Source organism: Hippoglossus stenolepis, chromosome 1 (assembly GCF_022539355.2).
Source record: "Hippoglossus stenolepis isolate QCI-W04-F060 chromosome 1, HSTE1.2, whole genome shotgun sequence".
Taxonomy (NCBI): Eukaryota; Metazoa; Chordata; class Actinopteri; order Pleuronectiformes; family Pleuronectidae; genus Hippoglossus; species Hippoglossus stenolepis.
The window spans coordinates 16,851,371-16,877,367 of NC_061483.1; the positions used below are offsets into that span (position 1 = coordinate 16,851,371).

General features: G+C 41.8%; 1 protein-coding gene across 5 annotated transcripts; it reads right to left on the reverse strand.

Annotated features, from left to right (window-relative positions):
* Nucleotides 1–5,200: 5,200 nt before the first annotated feature.
* Nucleotides 5,201–23,628, reverse strand: ppfibp2a (PPFIA binding protein 2a). 5 transcript variants are annotated; one of them, XM_035164578.2, is made up of 22 exons: nt 23,367–23,628; nt 21,809–21,895; nt 20,684–20,797; nt 18,850–18,981; nt 16,796–17,092; nt 16,345–16,437; nt 14,820–14,931; nt 13,993–14,054; nt 13,201–13,279; nt 12,921–13,039; nt 12,766–12,833; nt 12,620–12,680; nt 12,309–12,438; nt 11,393–11,534; nt 10,738–10,866; nt 10,354–10,504; nt 10,041–10,152; nt 9,810–9,898; nt 9,590–9,712; nt 9,142–9,267; nt 8,848–9,036; nt 5,201–8,754 (listed from the first exon to the last, which is right to left on the reverse strand). In XM_035164578.2, exons 1-22 carry the CDS (start codon nt 23,412–23,414, stop codon nt 8,533–8,535), a joined length of 2,685 nt encoding a protein of 894 aa, XP_035020469.1. In that variant the 5' UTR covers nt 23,415–23,628; the 3' UTR covers nt 5,201–8,532. The 5 variants fall into 5 exon arrangements, with proteins under 5 accessions (XP_035020469.1, XP_035020768.1, XP_035020721.1 ...); XM_035164877.2 differs by lacking the exon at nt 16,796–17,092; XM_035164830.2 differs by lacking the exons at nt 20,684–20,797; nt 21,809–21,895; nt 23,367–23,628 and adding an exon at nt 19,835–19,987.
* Between the last annotated feature and the right edge of the window lie 2,369 nt (nt 23,629–25,997).

The window sequence follows — 25,997 nt, forward strand, 5'->3', positions numbered from 1 at the left end:
ATGAGACAGTAACTCCAACCCAGAACATGCTTTCCTTCAAACTTTTACAGGTGTCACAACAGAAACTAACACGTCAGATGTGTTCATACGATTTCATTGCACAGATTGCTGTGTCTTACCTCTCTCCCTGCATATTTTTACCTTAAAATAGCAGCTTCAAAATTAGTTTGATGGTTCACTGACTTGGAATAGAGAGAATGGCGCCGCTTTCATTCCCACATCTCGACTCAAATGCCCGTTCTTTCATTACGTAACTTTAATGAGTGGGAACTGACTGATAGTCACAACACAAATTGCCAGAATCAGGCCCAGCAAGTTCGACGTCATGGGTAATATTCAAAGTTTAAGTTGTGTTTCAGTTCTGTTAGTGCTCTGGTCAAGAGATGGACAAGCGGGCGCTGTTGCTGAGTCAAAGTTACATAGTGATGCTTTAAATACAGTAATAGGCTTCGTTCCCATATATAGATGAAGATATGGCTTAACTATGGTACATGGCTAACTGATGGTGTTGGAAGGAAGCAGATTATTTGCTTCCAGCACTCACTGCTAGTAGAGATGTCTGTGTAAGACTTGCCCAGGTGTCAGAACTCAGTCTGGCCACAAGCCAGTAAAACTGTTTTGGAATTGAAATCTTTATGCAATAGACTCTTGTATATGTTGTTGGAAAAATGTATAACCTGTGTTTTTTTCTGTGGACAATCAAATCTGACATGTCATACAACCACCCATCAGTTTGTATCAGCCCACGTCAGACTGGCAGTGTAAATCTAGTCTATATTTGGGATGTTAGTATGATGATATACAGTAATAGCTAAAATAATGGGATCATATGTGTCAGTATGACTGAGCCGTATCTTTACCTGCCATGCCACTCAGTGCCGATGCTCTGCCATCATCTCTGAATACTAGCACACGAGGGGGCTCGTTAGCCTGCTATTACAGATGTGACAAGCACACCATAATAGCCCAATTATCCCAAAATGCCAAATTTCACTCCAAAGGAAAAGGAGTGTGTAGTGATTAATGGTGAACACTTAAGGGGAAGAGTTAGACAACGCTGTTGGATAGGAGAAAATATGTATCAGGCTGCCGCCACTACAGATGCTTCCTCCCCCCTGACAACTGCAATTCATTTGAGATGCTATTAACATGCATAATTATGCTAATCAAGCAGTAATTAAGTGCCAATTCATCAGAGACCATTTTTTGTCTGTAATTTCATCAAGCATGGCTGTTGTGGTTTGTTTTTTCATGCATATTTCTTTATACAATATTGCTGAAATGAGGTGCTCTCATTTCAGCCTCTTTGCTGTATGTTTGTGAAGTTTGTAAACAGGATTCATTCATAGATTCATTACCCTGTCCCCTTCAAAAGTCAAATGCTAAGAGGCTCTTAAGGTTAAAAATTCAGTTTGTCCAGTAATTTGGTTAAAAACTAATTATATATTCATTAACCTCTACTGTTTTTTGTGTGTGTTTTCTTGCATCCTGAAACACTAAACTAAGATGGTGACTGTGGTTAACATTATACTTCATTAAACATCAGCATGCTATTGCTGTCAAGTGAGTGTGTCCTGTTCACATGCTGATGTGAGCCATAGACTTTATATAAAGATGGACAACGCGTCTCCTTTCCCTCTGACTATTCAGAAATGAACCAAAAATATCCCGGATAAGAGCCAGAGTCTGCGCAGTGGAAATCAGGGAATGGAAACACACGCTCAACCATTCGCGAGTTAGTCTCAGCAGGTGGGATTTATAACCTATACTGCAGCCAGCCACCAGGTGGTGATCAAAACACTTGCGTGCATGATGTGACCATAAAAGTCCGAGCAACCCGTTGATTACCATAAGTGCGGCCTCACAGAGCTGCTGCCATGATTCTAAAAGCTTGGTCTTGTGATTTCTTGTCATTGTAGTTGAAAAACTAAAAACACATATTTTGCCCAATAAAAGAAATGTTAACAAAGATCCTCATCAGCTCCAGGAGTCTGTGTACAAGCAGCATTTTCATTGAGGTATTCCATAATTTTTCACCTTTTCTAAGACCCAGAAATCTTTGCTTTCAAGTAGTTCTACCTCTCAGATTGTGCTTACAGCTAGATTTAGATTCATCCGATCATGTCTTCAAACTGAAAACTCTTTATGATGCTATTTTAATTAATATTATAATGTTATGTGGCCTACAAATATTTTTTTAGAACCACCAAGACAAAGTATCTCTTCTGCAAGCTGCTTTTTATTGATTTTTGAAAACAATAGGAGCCAATTACCTCTGGTGAGTGTGTAAAACCTGCCGTGGAACAGTACTATAACTGAAGGTTGAAAATGCAGGACATATAGTACAGACATATTGTATTGTATGTATGAATACATGCATACATCATGCCACTAGATTTTACTTAGCAACATTTCAAAAGTTCCCACGTGAATTTTGTTATCAAACTCAACAATATACTTCCAGAATGATTCTCCGTATCTCTTCTCCTCTTTGGTGCATTATGCCACAATGTCTTCTGGCAATGTGGCACATATGAAATGTTATCTGTTGCGGCATTCCTCTGTCTAGTTTCACCCAGAGAGTCAGACAGGTGTTGTTATTGGACACGAAAGCCTGTGGTGATGCATGTCAGTCTTGATCACCCGTGATGATGGCCTGAGGTGAGGGAACTGCTTCCACTCCTCTGACCTGGGAACTCTTTTGAGTTTCAGCACTTTTATGATAGTTTTGGCAGCCAAAACAACAGATATTACGGCGGACAGTTGTAGCTTGTGCGTAATCACTCTATCACATATCTGTTTTCCAGATCCTTTTTTTCCTGGCTTTGTTAGAATTTGGCATTATGCTCTCTCTGTCTGTCTCCCCCTGTTTATGTGTCTCAGACCTCTTAAAACAAATATTTATTCTCGAATTATATCAGGCTGTGTTTAAGCAAAGCTTAATGAAAGCAGCCAAACTACTAAACTGTATCGGTTCAGCAAGTTTTTCCGAATGTCATGCTTGGGTTCAAACGGCAAAGCCCTCTAGTGGCCATAGTAATTGTGACAAGAGCAAATGGGAATGTTATACGGCTTTGTTTCACGTTTTCAACCAACTGTCAAGGTTTTTTTTAAAGCCTGATTACAATGGTTTAAAAATCTTAGCTGCATGTTTCTTTACGTAAAATGTCCACAAAGGTCTCTTAACCTGAAGTCATCTGAATCTGTTAATGATCCAGTTCCGCCAAAGGAAAACATGCTCAGTATTTTGCTTCAGCTGGCTACCTCTGTGAAGAAGTACACTCTGTTTCTACAAACCCATGTTATTAAAGCTAGGGTTGGTAATCCTGGATGAGATAGCCAGAGCAGGCTTCACTTTGAAAAAAGGGCAACAAATGCATTCCACCCCCGCCCGTCAGCCCTCTCGTCAAAGCTACACACATGAATGCACACTGCCTGACAACTGCTAGAAGCCAAGTTTTCTGTGACTGGCTCGCTAACTTCTGGCTATCGTCTCTGCTTCAGCTGTGTATGTCTCCCCAGCAGAGACCACAGTCATGCGCAGTGAGAGCACGGACAGATGCTCCAATCAATAATTTCAGATTCCAAATGAAATGATTGGTCGTGTTTAATACACTTCTGTGAAGGCCACACCAGCTTTTTCCTTTTTTTTTTTTACAGACGGCTTTATTTATTGATGGTTATCGGGACATGAAAAGGATTCCAATAAATAAGACGAAAATGTTCCAGAAACAAAATTAACAACCCTGCCTTTACATAAGGCAGGCTAATGTCATCTTGTTGTGTAAACAAATTAGTTTATTTTTCTTTATGCTGGTCTCACCTGCAAATAAGATCTCAATCTTAATCTGAGTCAATTATTTATGTAAATTGTAAATGTACATTTTCTATTGTCAGGAAGACGTATATATATCTAGATGCTCACAGGTATGTGTAGTGTTGTGGTCTTGCTTATAACTAATTCACAAGTAGTTTGGGACTTAGTAAGTCACACAGGTTCCCAATTCTAAGGTTGCCTCCTCTTCACACAGCCTCTCTTCTCAAATAATGTGGTACATCTTAGAAGAATGGAAGTCTACTGAGATGTACAGGTCCCGTTTCCATTCAGTGCTCTAAGAACAAAGTAGAAGTACCTACTTTATTAATAAGTAACTCGTTAATTGTGAATAATATACCTTAATAGAAAGTGTTACCAGATTTTTATTAGGAAGTATCTCATCTCGAGCTGTTTACAAACCCCTAAATGTGATGTTGATCAAAGTGGTGACATCATGCTCAATCTTTTGTGAGTTGGAGGACTCTTCAAATGTCTCTGTAAGTGTTTTATGTCCTGGTGACTGATCTCTCGCCTGTCTTCCAGTGAACTAAAGGACAGTCCAGAAGCTGAGCATGACAGGGGGGGAGGCTGCCTTGGCTGCCAATAAAAGCTCCCCTGGTGCCAAGAGTGTTGATCATAACGAAACTCCCCAAATCACGTTCCATCATGCTCACTTAGGACAGTCACAGTGTCTTTGTGGGGAGTTCAGATCATCTGCAGATAATTCGAGGACATTTAACGCCCCTGAATTTGGGAATAAAAACAACATTCATGCTAAATGAAGGCATTACGTGGGCTGCACTCAGCATGGGAAGCAAACAGAGAGAAGCAGCCTGGTGGATGGTGGCAGCGTGTACAGGATGAGATGGGCTCTGAGGTTTGATGGGGCAGAAGAAGGCTCATGAAGACGGCTGGCTGCTCTTTTTGATGGCGTGTCAGGGTTGGCTTGCAAGCAGCTCTGCCGCATCTGGTTGATGCAGTCATCATTGTGGCAGGCCTGTCAGAACAAACTGGTGTGCCGGAGACAGATACACTTTTAGTGGCTGGTTGTGGAGTATGCAACACATGCACCGCCCTAACATTGAATATGTTCCCCAAACTGGCAAGCTGGTGGCAAGCTAATGACAGGAACGACCAGTGACATCATATAAAAACATGATTACGCTCTACTAAAGACGTCGGACTGAGTCCATAGTTCAAACAGACAGGGTGAGGACTTTCAGCTCTGACACACTGGCTACTGGCATTACTTTAAACAGGAGCATCGGCAACAGAATGAAGTCTGCCTCTATAATTTTAATAGTAAATCTCACTACAAACACACACACACACACACATAAAAATTGAAGATGACAGTGAGAGAGAAAAGAGAGAAGGCATTCGTCGAGAGAGCAGTGACGTTGCATCACCAACGCTGTGTTTTTTATTTTTGATGTAGTCAAATGAATTGACAGTAACAGTGGGAAGATAATGTGTAATCATTAGGAAAGGGTTTACAAATTATTTACGTAACGTAAACCCTGATAATTTACATGCATCATTTTTTCGTATACTGCCATTAACAAGTACCTTTGAAACCAATAAATGTCACCATTGCTTTCACTTAATTAAAACAATAGATACGATATGGAAAGATAAGATGTCAGTCATGGCACAGTCTCCTGCACATATAGCAATTTACTGCACGAGTGTTATGAGAGAGTGTGACACAAATAATAGCTATTAAACTGTCAGCTAGTGGAGGCTGGATCACATTACTGAAATTAGCTAAGATGCACTATTATAAACACTTCCATCCCCTCTTAATACACGCATGCATACACAAAAATATACCCACCCAAACACACACACACTGAGCAGAGAAAACAGAATAAAATAGAAGGAATATTGGATAGATTTGTGTTATATATAAATTGTAAAGCTGTATTGAAGCTGTTTTTACTTTTTACAATGTTTTAAAGTGTGTCTGTCTATGATTTTTGAGATAAAGTATGATTTTATTGAATTTCTAATTGTGAACTGTCTGTCACTCACATGGCTAATGCGCAAAACTCCCAAACTTACAATCTATGCGGTTGAAAGTCTAATTAAAAATGTTGCAATGAAGTCCAACAGGCCTAACTCCTTTACAGCAAACTAAAGGCTAAGACAGTGTCACCAGGTAGTAAACTTGAATGACAAACACATTGGCACAAAAAAAGAAAATTTAATAATATTAAGACAAATAAGCTTTTTTTCATATTTAAACATGCAGTGGTGAACCTCACCCCGAGTCTACGGTGAAGGTTCAGCGCTGGCTGTCTTTATGGCACAGGACACATCCATAGACAACACTGACATCTGCTGGTTTTACGAGGACCCATGTTTTACAAAAGTTTGCTTTGTTTCATGTTTCTTAAACCTTTAATCTGCCTGTTATCGTATGTATCAGATATTTCCACTAACATTTGTAGTGAAAATCACCCTCTTTTCATTCAGAACTTACAAACCCAATCCTGACTGCTGTGTCCCTCTAATTTCCGTTTTTAACATTGATCAATTGAGTCGTGTTACACACTTATCAGCAGGACTAATTTATTTATGAACCTGTCATTTGTAATCATTGATCAGGATGTTCTCCATTGGGGAGCTAATGATATGCGGAGGTAAAAGATTCCCTAATTATTGTGTTTGGTATAATTGAGGCTGTGTGCTTCCGCAGGAGGGTTCAGAGGGGAGCTGACTGCTGCCCTAGCTGCCACACCACCACACACGCCTGCAGAATCTGAGTAGATTCATTAGGACTGCAACTGATGAAACCCCCAACGCTGTGCCATTAACTGTGGCGTTGTCACATTACAGCACTTTGTGAGTCGAATGGAATATTTCTACTGTTGCCAATCCTGTCAGTACAGTAGCTGCGTAACAGTTACGCTACACTGGTGATAGATGAAGTGGACATTAGTTAAATGTGCGCAAATAGCAAGCAAGCAAAATGAACCCTAATAAAGGCATTGCTACATTTCAATTAGCCTTTACCACTGAATCACCCGATATAATGCAGTCCAGAGATTCTTTACTTAGTTTGACCTACTCATGAAGAAAATTATTTATTTTCAGGACCAAGCAGGAAATAAAGGGTGGCTGTGGCTTAGGAGATAGAGTGGGTCATCCTCCAGCCAGAAAGTCCTTGGTATGATTCCCAGTTCCAATAGTCTGAATTCTGAAGTGCCCTTGTGCAAGATACCGGACCCCAAATTATGGGTTCAAACGGAAAAAGAACTCTGGGAAGAATTGGTGTATAAATGTCTGTGTAAATGGGTGGATGTGACTTGTACTGTAAACACTTTGGGTGGTTAATAAGACCAAACATATTCCCCTGAAACTATGTCTGTCATTTACTTAAGATCCATATACAGAACATCATGTTTATTTTATGATTTGGTCTCTGAAGAATGAAAATATTTTTAATCTAAAGCTATTACATCCTTCCGATTATGCAGCACAATCGAATCACAGAACATTTTTCTGGAGTCAGCAACACTCACTGGACAATGACTTCTATAACTGATGGACTCTGTATTAGCAGACAAAGCTACTAAACACAAACTATGTTATAGAGAAGTTGGCAGTGAATCACTTTTTTTGTTAATACACACAAACTGCTTAAATAAGCCAAACTTAAATCAAAGCGGTTGACAGGCTATTCACCAACAAAAGGATCATTATTTGATGCATTATATTTGATTAATTTTCATACGTGAATTAATCAAACTTAATGAAGTAATTAGTGAAAGTCATGACAGAAATATTATAGCTGCATTTCATGCTCTTCTACTTAAAATAATTTGGGTTGAGGTGTTCTTGTATTTTTACATTTTTCACCACTAGTAGGCAGTGTTGGATTCAAACCCTAAGATCCATCTTCAGGAAGTGATGTCAAAAGGCCTTGCACCCATAGGTTCCCCACTTGCTCGCACCGCACACAATTGTTCCCTACTGTTGCTATAACAAGATCTACTAAATTAATGCTAAATTTTAATGATAAAAAATAAATATAGAAACTCTCAAACACATTTATTCAAGGGTAATGTATTAGAATTTTAAAATTCCAACAAGGTTTACTGTTGACCTGATGTTTATTATATTACTGCATATTCACAAGCATCTTATGAAACAAGTCAACTTTAGTGTAGGAGAATCCAAAGGTATATCAACAAGCCTTATTTGAGGGTGCAGATCAGTACCATTAATGTACCATCAAAAGGATTTAACTTTCAAATGTGTTGTCCCTCATGAAGAAATGAGAAACAGCAAGGCTTTAAGTAACTGATAATAAACTGTAGAGTTAATCCAGATATTTAACAAAAACAGGTCATTGATATCATAACTAAATTTACACAAGATTAGATACAAAATGGTCGGTAAAATGCATTGTTTGAAAGCAAAAGTCAAAGCTTTGGAATCCGACTGTATAAGGAATGCAGAGAGCAGCTTTGATAAAACATTTCACACCATGTCATTAATCATCATTGTAGGTGAACACTGTGCAAGCGACATCAGGTTAGAAAGACACAAACAATAGTTAAATCAACTGCTAAACACAGCATCTTTGCAGCCCATTCAGCAAATCATCACGTCGATGCATCTCAGTTATCGAGTTCCTGCATTAGAATCTCCACTGGTTCACAAAAGTCACTTAGTGAGAGAGCAGTGCGTCCATGGATACTTTTAAATCATTGTTTGGGGCCATTAGCCTCAACCTTTATCCCAATCGGCTCCCGCCTCTCAGCCTGTCTTTCCAAGCTCGGGCTGAGGCCCCTGAGTGCTGCAGAGGGCAGCCGGGAAACCCCATTCACTGTCAGCGCTCCGCTGTCTATTGGGCAGATGTAATCCGCTGAGTCATCAGGTTTTCTCTTTCTCAGGTGACTGAATTGGGTGAAGCCCAGCTTTCTCGGCTGAAAACACAAAGTTCAACCCATTAATAATTCATTTTAATTTGGTGCTGTGACAACCACAGGACATTTTGACTCGTAGATGTATTCATATACCTTCACTTTAGCAGTGGTGGTGAGGGGAACATGGCCTGTGGCATTGCCGTACTCTCGCTTCTCCTGCGTGGCCTGAAGCCCAACCAGGGTAGAGAAGGCAGTGGCAAGATGGCGCCGGAGCAACGTCTTCTGAGGTGGAATATTTAACAGAAGGGCCAATGTTTCAGAGCTGAAGCGCGGCTCCAGGATCTATGGGAGAGCAAGTTGAGAGCAACAAAGTTAGGTCTCCAGACATGTGAGCACTTAATGTCAGTTTGCCCTGAGAAGACTTGCACAGAAGTTAACAGCACTTACAATCAGACCTCCGTGAACGCCACTGCCCCGTAGATTAGGAGCATACTCAGCTAGATCCACCGCTCTCAGCCACTCCATCACACGATGGTTCGACCACTGCACCACCTCTGAGGGACTGGGCTGTTTCTGCAGAAGGTTCAAAATAAAATTATTATCTGAAATCTCCTCATTCATAACCGTTCTTTTAAATACACAGAATGAAGTTTAAACAGCACTCGGACTCTGGCTATGATGTATGAGAGGGAAAATACTCTGTCACCATCTTGTGGGCAACTGGTGTGATTACATCTGTTCACCACGTATGAGCAGTGTCTCAGTTAAAAGTTTCCTTTCTTATGAATGAATTTAACACACAACATTGTGTCACCATTGAGTGTGACCATTTTACGGACAAAATGTAGCACAACACAGCATCAGCTTCCACCTGCTGCTTTCCATCTTGACTCACCTCCTCCCCTGGCCTGCGTCGCAGACAGTGGGGGTTGAACTTGTTGACGTGAAGGACATGAATGGCACACTTGATACTGAGATGATGAAGCTGGCTGGTGACCTTTAGACTCAAGAGGTCGTTCTGGGTGAACAGCAACAGAAAATGTGTGAACTTACATTGTTTTATGTGTTTTTAAATCATTCTATAAATTTGAATTAAACTATTTTCAGAGTCTTACCACTGTGAGGTATTGTATCATTCGACCATCTACTCGCGCCTCATGGAACTGGTCTTTGTACTGAGGCAAACCAATATCATCCAACCAGCCTGAAAGAGTAAAAAAAAAAGAATCTGACATTAATTCACTAAAAGCATCATCACCTGTCAAATCACATTCCCTGTAACTGCTGTTAAAATATATTTCCTGGTTTTGAACCCTTTTATTTTTCGTGGTAAAAATATGTCTCACGTGTGACCCAGATGTAGTCCAGCTCTGACGACTTCTCTATAACTTTGGTGGTGAACGCCCTCAGAGCGAGCTGCAGCTTCTTCCTGTGCAGAGGATTCTTCACACCCATCTCCTGGGGACAGAAAGGACTGTGACACTATCTGGGATTTACACACACACCATGCAATTTACTTTATCCTGATAAAGAGTGACAGATTTAAATATACCAATAATTTTGATTTATATGCACATCTTAGTCTGAATTTCTAAATTTAAGATATTTTAGTAGTGTTTGCATTAAAGTGACATTTACTGTACTGATTTATTCTCTGACCTTCTCAAAGTCCTGAGGTGTAGCAGACAGCAGCGTCTGTCCATTTTCTACCCACTGTCTGGAGAGACTGACGTACTGGCCCAGTCCATAGTCCTCCAGCCACCCACACACCTGCTCCTTGGTCCACTGGCTGAATGGAATATTCAGATCACTGACAAGGAAAGTAAAATAACAAATTAGATGCTGAACCGTTTAATTGATTTGTTATAATATTTTAGAATATTTACTAACAAAGCATGTATTTAACAAAGTTTGTTTTGCTAACAGAAACCCTGTAACCTCATTGGTTGGTTGGGATGAGATGAGAGAGCAAACCCAGATTCTCATACTAAATGATACAGAGTAGTTTAGTACGAGGTGAGGAAGAGGCACTCAGAGTTTTACCGTGTGGAGTCATAAGACTCAGGCGTCCTGGTGAGTCTGGGTCCAGCTGTAGCACGAAGACCCCCTCTTCTAAACTGACCGGCATCTGGATCTGCTGCCTGCAGCCCTCCAGACTGGGTTCTTCGAAGTCTGCATGGACAAGAATAAACTCTCTGGCACTAAGTTCTCTCTCACAGTGCAATGATCAAAAGACAGGTCTGATATATTCAGTAAACATACTTCTTACTATCTATTTAGATAAGAATAAATAATACATTGAAAATAAAGATGTTAAAGAAAGAGTTTTGGACTTTTATTACTGAGATCCAAATAGAAATTAATTACTTGACTCATCTAATTAATAATAATATTTTTATTGCAATAATTGGTAAACGTAATAGTAGCCTAAATGTATTAACAGGGTAATAGTTTACAATGATATATGATCAATTTAATATTATTTACACAAAAGATGCACACATAATACAACCCATAAACCTTAAGCTACAATAAGTATTATAGACAATTCAATAAATGTTAGACTGTATAAAGGATATAATTTAAACCTAATATTATTATCTGCCAGTTAAAGTACAGTCTATTGGTTGTCATCCTCTTGTCTAAGCACATTATGTTGACATAATGTTGATGTATTCATCTGTTTCACCACACTCACTTCCCCCAGAGTCTCTTGAAGCTCCTGTTATTCTTCATGTATTCTGGTGAGCCCACAGCCCGTTGGCCAGGCTGCGAGTTGGTCCCAGATTGAACGGGGGAACTATTGCTTGAAGTGCTGTCATCAGCTCTCTCCAACTTTCCTGTGAGAGGTTACAAACACAGTCTTCTTACTACTGAGCGGACGTTTGATTGAATGTGCAGCAGAAAAGAAAAAAAATAGATGCATTTGAATAGTTAAATCGTAATTTTAGCACACAGAGGCTCATTGTTATCTTGCCAAATAAACATTTCAGCAAAGACATATTTGAAAAGATTTGATCTGTCTAAGTTTGTAGTTTCCTCTAAAAAACAGCCAAAAAGCTAAACAGCACATTAAGAACTAAGTGGTGCGTGAGGTGGTCTGACTACACTTGGTGATTTATTCGGGGAGCACAGGTTACAGACCATTGACTCCAGCAAATAATACACTGGTTAATGTCCCATGACAAAGAAGGGGATTACGCTAAAATGCACAAGGTGTGATCATTATGATATAAGCTGCAGTCAGTTCTCGTCTCTACTCAGAACTTGGCAGAGAATCAGGGTGGGGCTCCGGCTGAGGCCGGCCAGTGAAGCTGGGGAAGGGTGGAGCCGGGATGGATGTGGTCAATCACAGCAAGAGAGAGGGTGTGTTTGTGGAGAATATCCCATCATCCATCTGCTCTGTCAGGACACTCTACAATTAACTGTGATCAAAGGTGTAACGGTCGTCTCATCACAGGAAAGTGGTTTTCTTCAAATACGAATACCGCCCCCACTCATGGGAAATGCTGCCCTCCAACTATTAGGAAGAACAAGTCTAATCCTATATCTGGGATTATTACTGTGCGCTATTAATCATCAAGCCTGAGTTAGTATGTCTGGATTTACTGTACTTTGGCTGGAGTCTCCATCTTCGCTCCCATCCGGAGACCTTTGGCTCTGGGTTTCACTGCTGCTGCCTCCGATCCCGTTTTGCTCTGACAGGGAGGAATTCGCAGGCATCGTCTGACTTCTTGTGCCACTCTGGGCAAACCACACACGTATAGAAGTAGTAAATACAAGTAATTACCAGGATCAACAAAGGAACTTTAATAATATGTACAAAAGAGGTTGTACAAATTAATAAATTGGGAGTTATGTGCTACATGCATTATAAATACTTTAATAGCTTGCAGTTTATATTTGCATGATGATTAAAACTTACCCTTTGTGAAAGTCCATTTGTTAGGTCATTCATACTGCTAGATAGAGCCGGTGGTTCTGTTCTGAGAAAATAAAAGCACAAATATCTCAGTAAAATAAAACAAAGAGACACTGAACTCAAACACTGATAAAAAGCTGCTTCACTACCTGTAGTCGCTGTCCTTCTGATCTGACAGCAGTGACGTGTGATGGGAGGAAGAGCTGTTTGTGGAAACCTGTGAGGGGGAAACAAAAACAGTAAGATGATTTTCAAAAAACGCAAACAGCAGATTTCAAATTTAAACTTAAAATAGTCTACTCACCTCAGACTTCACATCTTCAGATTTTGCACTGGCAGAGTCCGTATTCTTCAGCTGCTCCTCTTCCTCACTGCTGCTTGAAGGAGTCCTCCCGTTCGGTGATGAACGGACAGCAGGTGGAGCTACAGTAACAAAGAGAACAAATGTGTTTTCATTTTCCTCCACTCAAGCAGTGGGGCACGTTTCTGTTAAAAGTGCAGTGGCTTTCATTAAGCTGAAATGTTGCTGCTGAGATAATAGAAATATTCCAAGGCGAGGATAAAGGAGTGAATAAGCTGATTACCTTGCCTTGTGACGTGAGTGACCTCTCGGAATTGCCTGCACTGGTTCAGGAGCAGAGTGAGCTCCTCAATGCGCCGGTCCTACAGAAAACAGAGCAGAGGAGGTTCGAGGTCAACAGAACCCAATTAAGATGTTTATCTAAGGTTAGAAAGCACATGTGGACTATCTGCCTCACTCTGTTTCTGACCGATACGCCGCACAAAAACCCCTCTTCCACCATATGGCCTTTACATCACAGTACTGGGTTGGGAGGGGATTGACAGAGGCCTGGCTGGAAATCTCAGTTGTGGTTACCAGCTGCGTGGAGTGCATGAGTGTGTGTGTGTGTTTTTTTTTTAAATGGCCCCGTGCCTGGTTTCGCCATGGTTCTCTCAACGCAGCTCAGTCCAAAATTAGGCTTGGCAGATCGTGGCCTACTTCAGTGTGGCTTTGCCTGAAATGGCTCGCCTTGGGGTGTGTGTGTGTGTCCGTGTGCCTCTTCACTAGTGAACCACATGTAGGGCCGTGTCTGTAAGTCTTTAAAGTCCACGCTCTGGGAGGGAGAATACAAAAGCCCCTCTGTACTAAAAATGGTAGCAGGGTGGTGCCTCAAAGAAATGACAACATCTAAAAACAGTTACCTTCTAACCTTCCAAACAGCGGTGATGATAGCGCTGCTATATACACGCCAGTAAGACATTTACATTGTCGTAGACACATGCTGCTCTATGCTGCTAAATCACCCACAGATGTTCTGAGGAGAAAGTGAAAGGATACGTTTTTTCCAGAGTAAGTTTTTTCAAAGGTAAGTTACCTTTTCATCGTTTGCAGCGACCAGTGATTTCATTCCAATTTTAAGCCTCTGCAGTTCCTGATCTGGAAAGAGAAATGCCACACTGATTATTCAGCTCCTCCTGTCATATAAAATATTATTTTGTGTCACATTTAACTGCATTCGTTTATTTAGAAAAGAGGGAAAGGCAAAACATCTATGTGAGTGTTATCTGTCATCTAAACCATGTATTGTTTAACCAGCAATTTTCATGTCAGCATATAAAGCCACTTCCTCTGTAACAAAGAAAGTCACACAGGCGGCATCGCTGGTGACAGTGACACTGATTATACGAAAGCAAGTGCCCCAGAGGAGTTTTCATTCTTGACAGACAAAATTAGGAACAAAAAGGAGATTATGAGTTTAAGAATCCATGAAGACAACGAATAAGCCAGAGGGAGGAGGGATGGAACATTAGGTAATTTTGGAAACCGGGTGGTGATTGTCAAATCTGCCCCAAAGAGCAGAAGGAAGATAACAGAATAAAGAGAAATGTCCGGAGAACAGAAATAAATCAAAAATCAAAAAGTAGACATGGCCCTTGGGTTTAAATGATTTTCATTATATACTGGCCAGGCTTACATGTGGCGTTTAACCGCTTCCTGTAAATCTCCTCTAAGAGAGAGAGACAGAGATGCATGATGAGACAGTTTATCAAGGGCCAGACTTCCCCATAGCTGTTACTCCAAGTTAATGAATTCAATAGGAGTCATTATCTGTGTCATCTATCCGGGCAGGTAACTCTCCCAGTGAGGGGCTGTTGTTGGCAGGTTGGTGTGAGTGCTTGAAGCTGTGAGTGCTTTGCTCACCTCTCTCTGAGCTCTCGGTGGTGAGAGAGGGTCTGGCCAGCAGCTGAGTGTGCAAGCTCTCGATCTCAGCGTTCTTACTGAGCAGAAGCTGCTGCAGGCTGCTGATCTCCGCCTGTAGGTGCCACACAACGAGGGACGTTACAGCAGAGAGTTCCGCATACATGTGCCAGCACACGTCTGTTTAAACACGCACAGCTAAAAGCATTTTTTCACATTCACCAAAAACAAGACATGCACCTGAATTTAAAGTGCAGACACATGTGTGAGATCCACCAGCAACTATATACACGTACAAAACACCCACAAAAAGTACACACATATCTCTCTGGCTTTTTGAAAACCAAAAATATAAGGCCACTTTGTGAGTTTGAGTTTGTTTTGAAGTAAGTTACAGTGTAAGCAAAACAAACAGATGGTAATAAAGTTCAGTTCAGGCTGACCCATTCACCAGCGTGTTTTGTCACTGGAGAGACAAGAAATGGAAGTTGAATAATGGAAATACAATTTCTGCCTTAGTCACCACATCAAAACTTAGATTTTTCAATACATAGAACTGTTAAAAAAAGAAGACTAACATAAAAAAGACTGTAAAAGGAAATAAACTCACTTATAAAATATTTATTTTATTGCTCAGTTTTTGCCATATCAACATCTGTAGCCAATTAGTCAAGTGTGTATTAAGATGTTCTTAGCTTAATTCAGACTTTTGTCTAACATTGTGTTAGTGTCTGATACGGGAAAACAAACTAAGAATAAAAAGGAAAACATTTCAGATAAACATTGATTTGATAGAGAGGGATATATTGGATGAACATCTGAAAAATAAAAATAAAGAAATCCACATGGTAGTTTGACTTTGATTTATGCAGAACTAACCTACACTGCACAACAAACCAGGTGGATTTCCTTGGAAAGCCGCCAAAATAATAAAGGTGTGTGGACGCCAACATTTAAAAATACAAATAGATTCCTCCCATTCCACCCTGAAGCCAATTCAGGCAACGCCTTGGAGACAGTTGCTAAAAATGAATCAGCAAATGTATATTTTAATGGTAGATGAATAACAACAATAACAACACAGTGAATATATATCTTATATAACCTAGTGCATGGACACAGACTGGAATAGTACCGAAAGGTAAAGAGCAATTAGGACTGAGAGAGAGAAATGACAAAATATTGGTAGAGGTAAAGATTCAACAGAATCAACTGGAAGAAGTCTAAGACGTTAATGCAGTGAGATCATGCCAGAGTATACAAGTAGGATATAAAAAAAAGAACTAAGCCATTATAACTTTATTTCTCTTTTAAAATAGAAGGTGAAATAGCTCACAGACGTCTTAAGAAAACACACAGAAGGTGTCTGTGAATGACAGAGTGTGTGAAAGAAAATGACTCACTTAACTGGCTGGAACATCAGACTCGACAGCATTAAGGAAAGTTGAGTGGACAGTTAGCAGTGGAATTTGGGCTTCGGTGTGTGTTTCAAAGTCTAGACACCATGGAAGTCAGAACTTTCTTTTACCTTGGTTGCTTTGAGTTTCTTCTCGTACTGTGACTTCTGATCCTCCAGGTGCTCCACCTTGTCCTTGAGAATACGGAGCTCCTTCAGTAAACCCTAAAACACCACGCAAGAATTTTTTTTTAATACAGCTGCAAGACTTTTAAAAAACAGTGTCACTCCAACAGCAGGATTAAATGATCATGTGATGTTATTCAGTCTGCACGTTGCACAAAATATCACAGGACATGAAAGCCACCTGCTGGTATTAGTCATGTCACACGCTAATCCATAACAGATAAATATGACTAACTTTGTTGGTTTACCAAACAGATTGTAACCACGGTGACTGGTGCACTGAGGACATGTGGGGAATGCAACTTTCAATTGCACACCAAAGGATCACACACACACGACAGTGAGACAACCCATGCTCCACACAACATTAGAAGTCATGCTGGCGGGCTGTGCCTACACTTTCTTCTCCATAGTGGTACTGTTCCTCTGCATCTGAGCTACCCTCTTCCAGGCTGTGTGTGCTCCCATCAGCCCCATCTGGATCCTCGTCCAGTTGGTGCATCACCCCGGAGGTTCTGTCACAGGACGACCCAGGGTTGCAGCCCCCACCCTCAGCGGGCTCAGCGCAGCACGCCACAGCAGCGCTGCTGTCGGCCGGGATCTCCAAGGCCTTTTTCTCCTGGATCTTGCTATTGATCTCCTTCTGAAACCTGCACATCTGCTCCTGCAGCTCGCTAATGAAATTAACTACAGTCTGACGGATGCAGTGGGGGAGAAATCATTGAGAGAGATGTTAAGAAAGAGAAATGATGGGGAGTAGGTTTATATGTCTGTGTTTGTGTGTCTTCATGCATCGTTGCAGAAATGACCTTTCAGGACGGTGTTTTTTCCTCTTCATGTCCTGACAATCTGACATTTTACATTGTGAGAAAGAGTATATTTGGTCCCAAGTCCGAATGTATCAATAGCACAACCTCTATTAGAAACACAGATACTTGGCTGCTCCCATGTACAGACACCCAACAGCAGTTACTCTCATCTGGAAACACACGTTTTATTTTTGTACACGGGCCACAGCTATTCTTGTGCTTTGACCATAACGTGTATATTCAGTTCATCAAATGGGTCGTTTGCGCCTGGTAAACTGGTGGAGGGGTGAATTTTGTTTGCCGTCTTTTTAGAGGTGATCCGTGCCCGCATGTTCCTCCAGAAAGAGAGTAAACACCAGCCAAGTTATGCTCGGACTGTGGACAGAGGAAGTCTCACTTGGGGTCTGGCACAGCGGATATGACAGATGATATGAAGAGCCCCCGTGGCTAAATTTAACTATGAGCTTACTGGCTCCACAGCAAGGAGGCTTGCACATGTTGTGTGTGTGTCTGTGTCTCTGTGTGCAAATGAGTGCATACGTGTGGACAGTGTAGTGTGTAGTAGAGGCAGCACGTGGAGGTAGTGTTGAAAGCAGATTTTTTTCTATTCTCCTTAAGTCCAAGCAGCTGTTCGGGAAAGCTGGGTTTGTGCTCAAAGTTAAAGCAGAAATACAGAAGAAGGACTGAAGCATTGACTACACATCTAATAAACACATGTGGTTTCTTCCTGCTTAGAAATACAAATCAAATCCTAGTAAAATACTTAATAGACTTAATTAAAATATGCTCAGGTAGGAAGGGGGCTTTTTTCCGAATGGCCTTCTCACCCTTTACCCGCCACCAACAACAAAATTCTCTGGGCTTAAGCCTACACACGCTCATATTTGTCCCACCATCCATCATGCCAGCTCCACTGTGCCTGAACCCTCTTAACCTGACGACACAAAGGCTCTTTGACCAGCAGTGTTTTGACAGTAACTACATGCATTACAGTATCCTGTCTAGTAATAGTGCAGCTTTCCCTGCTTTCCCTTTTTCTCCAACCCATATGGTCACTAAAAGCCCAGGAAGTCCGCTGGTAACCCAACACATCGGTCTAAAGCAAATACATGATTCAGTTTAAACGGACAAAAAAAAAGTTAAACCCCTCAGAGGATTTTTTTTTCCTGTAGTCTTGTGCCCAGGAACAACAGAGCCAGGATTTTTGGTGAATATTCCCCTACATCCATCCAGAAAGTGTTTATGGTCTTCCATAAAATCAGCAGCTGACTTCAAGGTTAGATCCATCAGAACACAGGGCAAGAGTTTTGTGTTTACCCTCATCATTCCTGCAGAGTTAGGTTAAAATTTCCACGGACTGGAGCATAACAGAAGTGTTCCTGATGTTTTTAGCTAACTCATTTCCCTTAATAGCAGACCCCGGTGAAATTAACCATGAAGCTATTTGGCCTTGAGCCTTTACGTTCACGTGAATAAAACTGCTGAACGATAATATGCAGTTTGATTACAAAATTATACTGAGAGAGAAATGATTGAGCAAGTGGAACTTGAACTTAAAAAAGGCAACCTTGTGTAATAAGTTCTTGACTAACAAAATAACCATCTGCACAGAGTGTTGATTAAAACTTTGTGACAGTCCTACCTCTGCTTTGTGCTGCCGTTCAGCACCGTGGTTCTGTTTTCCCTCCATGTCTGCCAGCTTTAGTTTCAGGTAGGACACCTCCCCCATAAGACTCAGCTTCTGGTTCTCCAGTGACGTCCTATGCAGGAGCTCCTGTCATCGACAACATGCAGCGAGAGCATGAAGCAACACAAACAAACATACACACAATATCCCTTCAGCGCTCAGTACTTACTGAACAAAGGCAACATTAGTTATGAGGCACAGCGAGTCCTGTAATGACAGTCCCCTCGGACAAACCCACTGGTTTCAGACGCTGTTTGAGTGGCTAAATATACACAACCCATGACCACTATTTATAATGCCTATTTCACAGCTCACTCAAAGTACACTGCAGGGGGAGTGAGAGGTGCCAAAAGCATGCGAAAAACATTCATAGAAAGAGCATTAGAATAACTCTGACAGGTGCATTTTCCTGTCAGGGTGCAAACCTTTGGCCAATCGAACCTGGTGCTGAAGGAGACGCTGGGTCTGCACCACAGTTCTGCGACTGTCGCCCTTCAGTGGCCGCCAGCCTCGAGAGCTATAAGCCCCGCTACGCAGGCAGATGTAGTACTAATTTGGTTGATGTCAAGCAGGTGCTAAATCACTTAAAGTCCAGAAATGAGCATCGCAGGAAGGCAAACAGTACATATGGATATGTCCATTTAAAACTCTGGCTTCGGAAAATATCTGGGCTCACTCCTAGTGTGCACATGGAAAATATTAGAGCTTTGTCACCAGGAAGAGATTTACGGCTCAGGTCCAAAGCCTCATAATGACCATGCCTCCAAGAAACCAGCCTCGCCTGCCCTTTGATACCCTGCACACATAAAGCACGTAGAAGGAGGCGCTGAGCTCACATCTCTTCAGATTCGCTGATAGACATATTCCTGGCATTTTTGGAATGGAAATTCCAGCATTGTAAGAGATTAATTTATTCCGTGTAATACCTGGTTCATCTTACCCCAGTGTCTCTCTGAAGTAAAGTGTATTTCCCTCATCGAAACACTGGTTTTAGTGTCTTGAGGTTTCAGGGGATGAAGATTTCATTCATCCATTCCATTCAGAGTCCTCCAAACTGCTCAGCAAAGTCTCCGTTGTAGATTTGAAGTCAAAAGCAAACAACTGAATGTTGCCGACATACACTTCTAACTTTAAAAAGGAGCACCACCCCTATTCTTTCTCCCTCCCATCTCTCCACCTTTTTCAGTTCCTCCTTCCCTGTGTTGTATCCTCTCTCTCTCTCTCTCTCCTTCTGTGTGTGTGTGTGTGTGTGTGTGTGTGTGTGTGTGTGTGTGTGTGTGTGTGTGTGTGTGTGTGTGTGTGTGTGTGTGTGTTTGTTTGTGTGTGTACAAGAGCATGCACGGCCCCAGTCCTGGTGGTTACAGGTTGGGGGGTGTTGCTGTAATCACCTGCCCAGACAGACTAGTCTGGCCCTGCATAAACTAGGCATACACTCTGAGAATGTGTACCGGGATATGTCTGAGCATTTTAAATATTTTGGTTGTCAAGGTTATGTGCAGCCAAGTACACTGGAATCTCAGCGAGGAATTTCTTTGACACAGGAAGCAAAAATCTTCCTCAAGTTACAGCTTATGAGGAAAAGAGTGGATCTGCAGAATGGTCGCTTTTAAAAAGATAAATGGCCCTTCACATCTCATGAACTGGAGCAACAATATTGATATAACAGCCCTGCATCATCTTGTGGTAAGAAGTCAGAGTTTCCTGACTAAGGTCCAGTAACACATCACGCATTTGGTTCTGAGAAAGTCCAGTTTAAGACTCAAATAGAGAAGGTCAATAAGGTTCGTACCTGCTGAAGCATTTCCTCTGTGGAGTTGAGTTTGTGCCGATGCTCCACCAGAGAAATCTCTAGATCGCTGATCTTCGACCCCTGAGCTTCCACCTGGTCCGTCAGCACACTCACCTGTGTGTATGTGTGTGGGGACAGAACGGCAGCAGAGGTGAGAATCCTATTTCTGCATAAAACTGGACAATAAAACTGTTTAATCATCACATTCTATCACATAATTGCAGCCAAGCTAAGATTTCTCTATTTCCACAGTTAGTCACAGAGCTCGTTCATTAATATCAGCTATTTTCATTTAATCTCTGCTGCTCGTTTTTGTTTGAAATGTCCACATCTGTGCCAGATCAAACATTTCCTTTGAGAAGCAATGAATGACCCTTTGTGCCTCGTTCGGCTGCAACACTTCAGCGGCTCCAGCAGTGTCAGCAGAATGCATGATAAATGTAAATCTGCACAGAAACTATTAAGGTCATAGAAGAACTAATCACAGGCTAAATGGCAGCTCCGACCGGCCAACTGCAGCGGCTCTTTCCAAAGGAATGTTTCATCTGAGGCCTGAAGAAACAAACGGGGCACCTGCTCTCACCCACACCTACACGCTGCAGCGAATGGTGGTGCTAGCCTCAACCTGTCTGAGATAAGCACTTGTTCAGCAGTCCTGAGGGCGACACACACCTACACACGTTCATACGCAGACAAACGCTTCACACAAAACAAGACATTCTGGTGTCGAAACTGCACCAAGCCCAGGTTATAACTGTTGCTTCACTCATGCGGTGGGAAAAAAACACGCAATTACGCAACGTTTACAACACAACACTCTGATACACCTTTGCCCTTTCACCTTCCTCTCCTCGTCTCTTTCCTTTTACTGAAACGTGATATAGGCAGTGTTTAGAACCAGTTCCCACAAGGAGCACAGTGTCATATGTCCTCTTTTATTTTTACTCATATCCAATGGAATTGATTCACGTTTATAAATAGAGTGTCCAGGCTTTTGGCTGCAAAAAAGCTTTTTTTTAAGGTCACAACAATCTAAAACAAACAGAGACAGACAGAGATTATAATGTTTTGTATTTAGCAAGATGCACCCCAACAGAAAAAAAGCAGAGGAGTGACTTTTCTTACCTGCAGAATTAGCGACTCTTTGTCTCCCTCCAGACGTAATAAGCGTTCCTGGTAGGACTCACTGCTGCTGTTCGAATGAAGGTTTACCTTCAGAATAAAGGTCAGCTATTAAGTTCAGTAAGTACACCATTAATACAGAATTACCCAGTGGGTCAAATTTGGTCTCCTGGTCTCAAACTTCCTTGTGTGTCAGTCTGTAAAAGTTTAAAGGTCTTAATCCAGCATTAAAATTTGAATACAGCATTTTATACCCACTGATTAGTGGAAATAAAAATGTCCTGAGCTCGTCTGAGCTCCGAGCTGCCTGTGCAGTCAGAGATTGTTCAGAATCATCCGTGTGCAGGGGAAGGCAAAGTGCAACCAAGTGAGCTCAAATTTCTCAGAAATCCAGGCTTTCAACCACAATCATGGAAACATAATGTAGCCCAGCGTCCATCATCCTGAGCCAGCCAGCTCAAGTGGTTTGCAATAATTTCAAAATACCAGTGAGCCTTTAATAGACTCGTTGTGACAGGCCATGTGTTTTAATATTATAGTAACTGGGAAATAGAAAGGTTATTACAGATAGTTTTTAAAATTTTTAGTAATCTATAGGATTTATGTCCTACAGGACATTTTCCTTAGTTCACTATTTGGCTACAGTAGGTCTTGGCTGAGATGAAGAGTCAACTTAGCTATCGCTGCTTAGTAATTGTCAGCTGTAGTGTGATTAACAACACTGTATTTATGTTTAAAATATTTTTTATAAATATATACTTGCATTACTGTACTCTCCTGCTACTTTAGCAAAGCTACTGTTTATTATTAAACAATATCATGAAGAATTGTCACATATCTGAAAATCCTTAGGCATGTGCATGAAAAGGCTTCCTCTGTGGATTAGAGGCAGTAAAAATTCAAAGCTAATGGAGGCAGTCAGGCCTAATGACCTCTTAATGGCAGCAAGATGCTGCGTGCTGTCCGAAGACTCCCTATAGATTCAAGTGGCAGGAAATGATCTCAGCTGACATGTGCATCCATTTATCATCCGCCTCAAACACTCTCACCTCACGGCCATCCTGGCACACTTGTTGTGTCTTCAACAATTCACCCACGTGTCAGCAGCAGTGACCTGTTAACCTGGTGCACTGCTCAGACTAATCATTAAATCTGGGGATCATTTTTTTTAGTACGTCAAAACATTGTCTGCAGCAAGAGGAACTAACTTGTTCAGATCTCTCTTCAGTCAAACAGCTAAATGTTCCCTTGAATCTTAATTTTTCTTAAACAAAAAGTGCAGCAATTCCGTCTTAGCACTAAACACGTCTTAATGTTTTCTTGCATTAACATTTCAGTCCATATCTGGCTGTGTGTGTGTTTCATATTCTGCAGCGAACTTCCTCAACTCACAACCAAAACACGTCTTCGTCCTAAATTAGCTGCCATGGCAACTGTAATTATGTTGTACAGTAAAGGCAGCAACGCTCCGGGAGCAACACAAACACACAAGATCTTTTGTGCAGTCATGGATGCAGTGTGAGGGTACGAAGAGTGTACATGCATGTGCAGAGTGTCTTACCTTTCTGAGCCAGGCAAAATGTTTGTAAAAATCAATGTCATACTCCATTCTGCAGGCCCATCGTACTGTAGGTCTGACGCTTAATGTTAAATACGAACGGTGCAGTCTGCAGCTGCAAGGATGGATGAACAGAGACCAGAAGCAAAATAATGTCTCATCACGGTGTCGCACTCTTTATCTTCCTGACTCCAACTCTGCTGCTCTTACAGACCCACCATATTGCAGTGGAGAGCGTGCAGAGAGGACCTCGGTCCGTGTGGTTTGGAGTCTGGGCTGCCTGAAACTTTTTAGAGCTGAGCCGAATAACTCAAACTCTGCCAGTTGGCTGTACTCTCTTTCTTTCTTCTCTTCACTTTTTTCTACCTCTTCCTACCTCCCCCTTTTTCTTTCTCCTGCTTTCCCTCTCAAGCCCACTCAAACTGCTTCAGTCTTTACCACATCTCTGCATATTACTACTGCACCTCATGTTTGTTCATCTGCCCTCACTTTCTTTCCCCTGCACCTTGGTCTGTGAATGTCTCTCGCCCGTTCTCTCGCTCTGTCTGAAGTACCTCTCAGTCAGGCTGATTTTGTGGGGCTTCCTAAAGGGGCACAGGGGAGAGGAAACTTTCTGCAGCACATGCTTGTCAGATGTGGTGAGGAGCAATAAGTCAGTGAAGACGACGCCAAATGGGAGGAGGAGGGCCGTGGAGGGGATGGGTGGGGGGGGGAGTGTTAAGCTCACAATATATAATTTGAGTAGAGGTATAGTAGAAGAAGATAAACACTGTTGGTGGGTAAGCTGCACAAGACAACTGTAGTAGCACAGTAGTAATGCAAAGGTATAACAATGAAGGAAATCAGGGAGCAGGACTGTAAAAAAACAAAGGGGGTGTGACTGCTTGTACTTTAAACAGGAGCTCTGGATCTCATTACCGGTGCAGTTCGCAGAGGATCCAGCCTCCAGCTCTTTACTTCTTGCAGACAGGAAAAGGCCCTCCAGATGTTGATGACTAGGATCATACACAACTGTATTGTGCAAATTTATAAAACCCATGAACTCTGTAGGAGCAAACCAACAGAGCCATTTCTTATATATGAGTATTTCCAGTATTATATAATACTGTTATCATACTGTCCCTGTCTGAATGCTGAAGGTCGTGTGATGAGAGTGAAGTGCTCACCTGGTCTCTCTCCAGCCACTTGAGTATAACATTTGCTGTATCAGTGGAGACGTGTTTCCTGAGAGAGACCTGTTCTTCTTCACTCCACTTGCCCTCCAGCTCGGCCCTGAGGGCCTCAGTCAGCTGAAGAGTCTTGAGGGCGGGGTCCACGGGTGGGGGAAGGGTTTTCTGCTGGGTGCACTCTGTGGACGGGGGATCCTGGGCCCCTAAATGCATACGAGCACCGAACAGCTCCTCACCAAGTTTGCCTGTAGAGGAAAGAACAACAGAAAATCAAAAGTACTGCACAACAGACACAGGGATGTAACTCAGATTCATGGATTATTCAGCATCCTAACTTCTTAGGCATCAGTATTGACAACACAGCTAATTGTGGGAGCAGTTCCTGAAGTGACCTCTTGAGGGCACTGTTGTACTCAAGTGTGGTTTACCGGATGAAAATAGCATCAGATGGTTTCCACAAATTAGAGGCTCAACTTGTAGGTTAGTGTAATCACTATGTCAAGTTGCAGAAAGTACTTTTCATATGTGCAATCTGAAAAAGGACTGTGTTGCAGTCCGGACACAATGTTGACACATGGACAAAATGAATTTTGTTATATACTTGTATGAAATGTTTTTCACTAACATTATGTGATTTTTGGCTGTTATGTGTAGTTTATATTCTGAGGGAAGTGTGCTAATGGTTGGACTGTCACCTCTATTTATAGCACCTCTCTGACCTCTTCTGACCCCAGGCAAAAACACTGCTGTGGCTGTGATAAACATCAGTGACTAAAATGTGTCAACTTCTCTAGAAAATGCAGGGAGACGACGCTGGAAAGTAACTTAGAGGTTTGGCAGCTTCTGTGCTGTGGGAGACGTGAGCTTAATGAGACGCAATAAACGTACAAAAATGTGCAATTGAGTCGGTGTGAGTTTAAAATACTCGTCAAAAAACCTGCTCACTTCTATTTCAGTAAATCCTCTCCAACTGTGCCCCAAGTGCTCTAGCTGGTGTTCAGAATGCAATAATGCATGTATGCACAAACTGTATGTAGACATATACATGCATTATCATCTTATGAATATGAACAGCTAGTAAAGACACATATATAAGTATACATTGTGTGTGTGTGTGTGTGTGTGTGTGTGTGTGTGTGTGTGTGTGTGTGTGTGTGTGTGTGTGTGTGTGTGTGTGTGTGTGTGTGTGTGTGTGTGTGTGTATCCCACAGTGAATGCATGTGGGCCGTGCTGGTTTTATGGGGGCCTGCAATTACAAACAGGGCCGGCTATTGAAGTTCCGATAATGAAACAGAAACTCTTACCAGCAATAATGTCGTCCATTTGCTCCAAGGCAGCCTCCAACATGTGGCTGGCATTTGACGCCATGGCAACACACGCTTGTAAAGCAGCACTAGTCGGTCCCCGTCTGCTGATATGAGCTGAGTGGAGCGGGTGGAATGAGACGGAGAGATGTCCAGCAGAA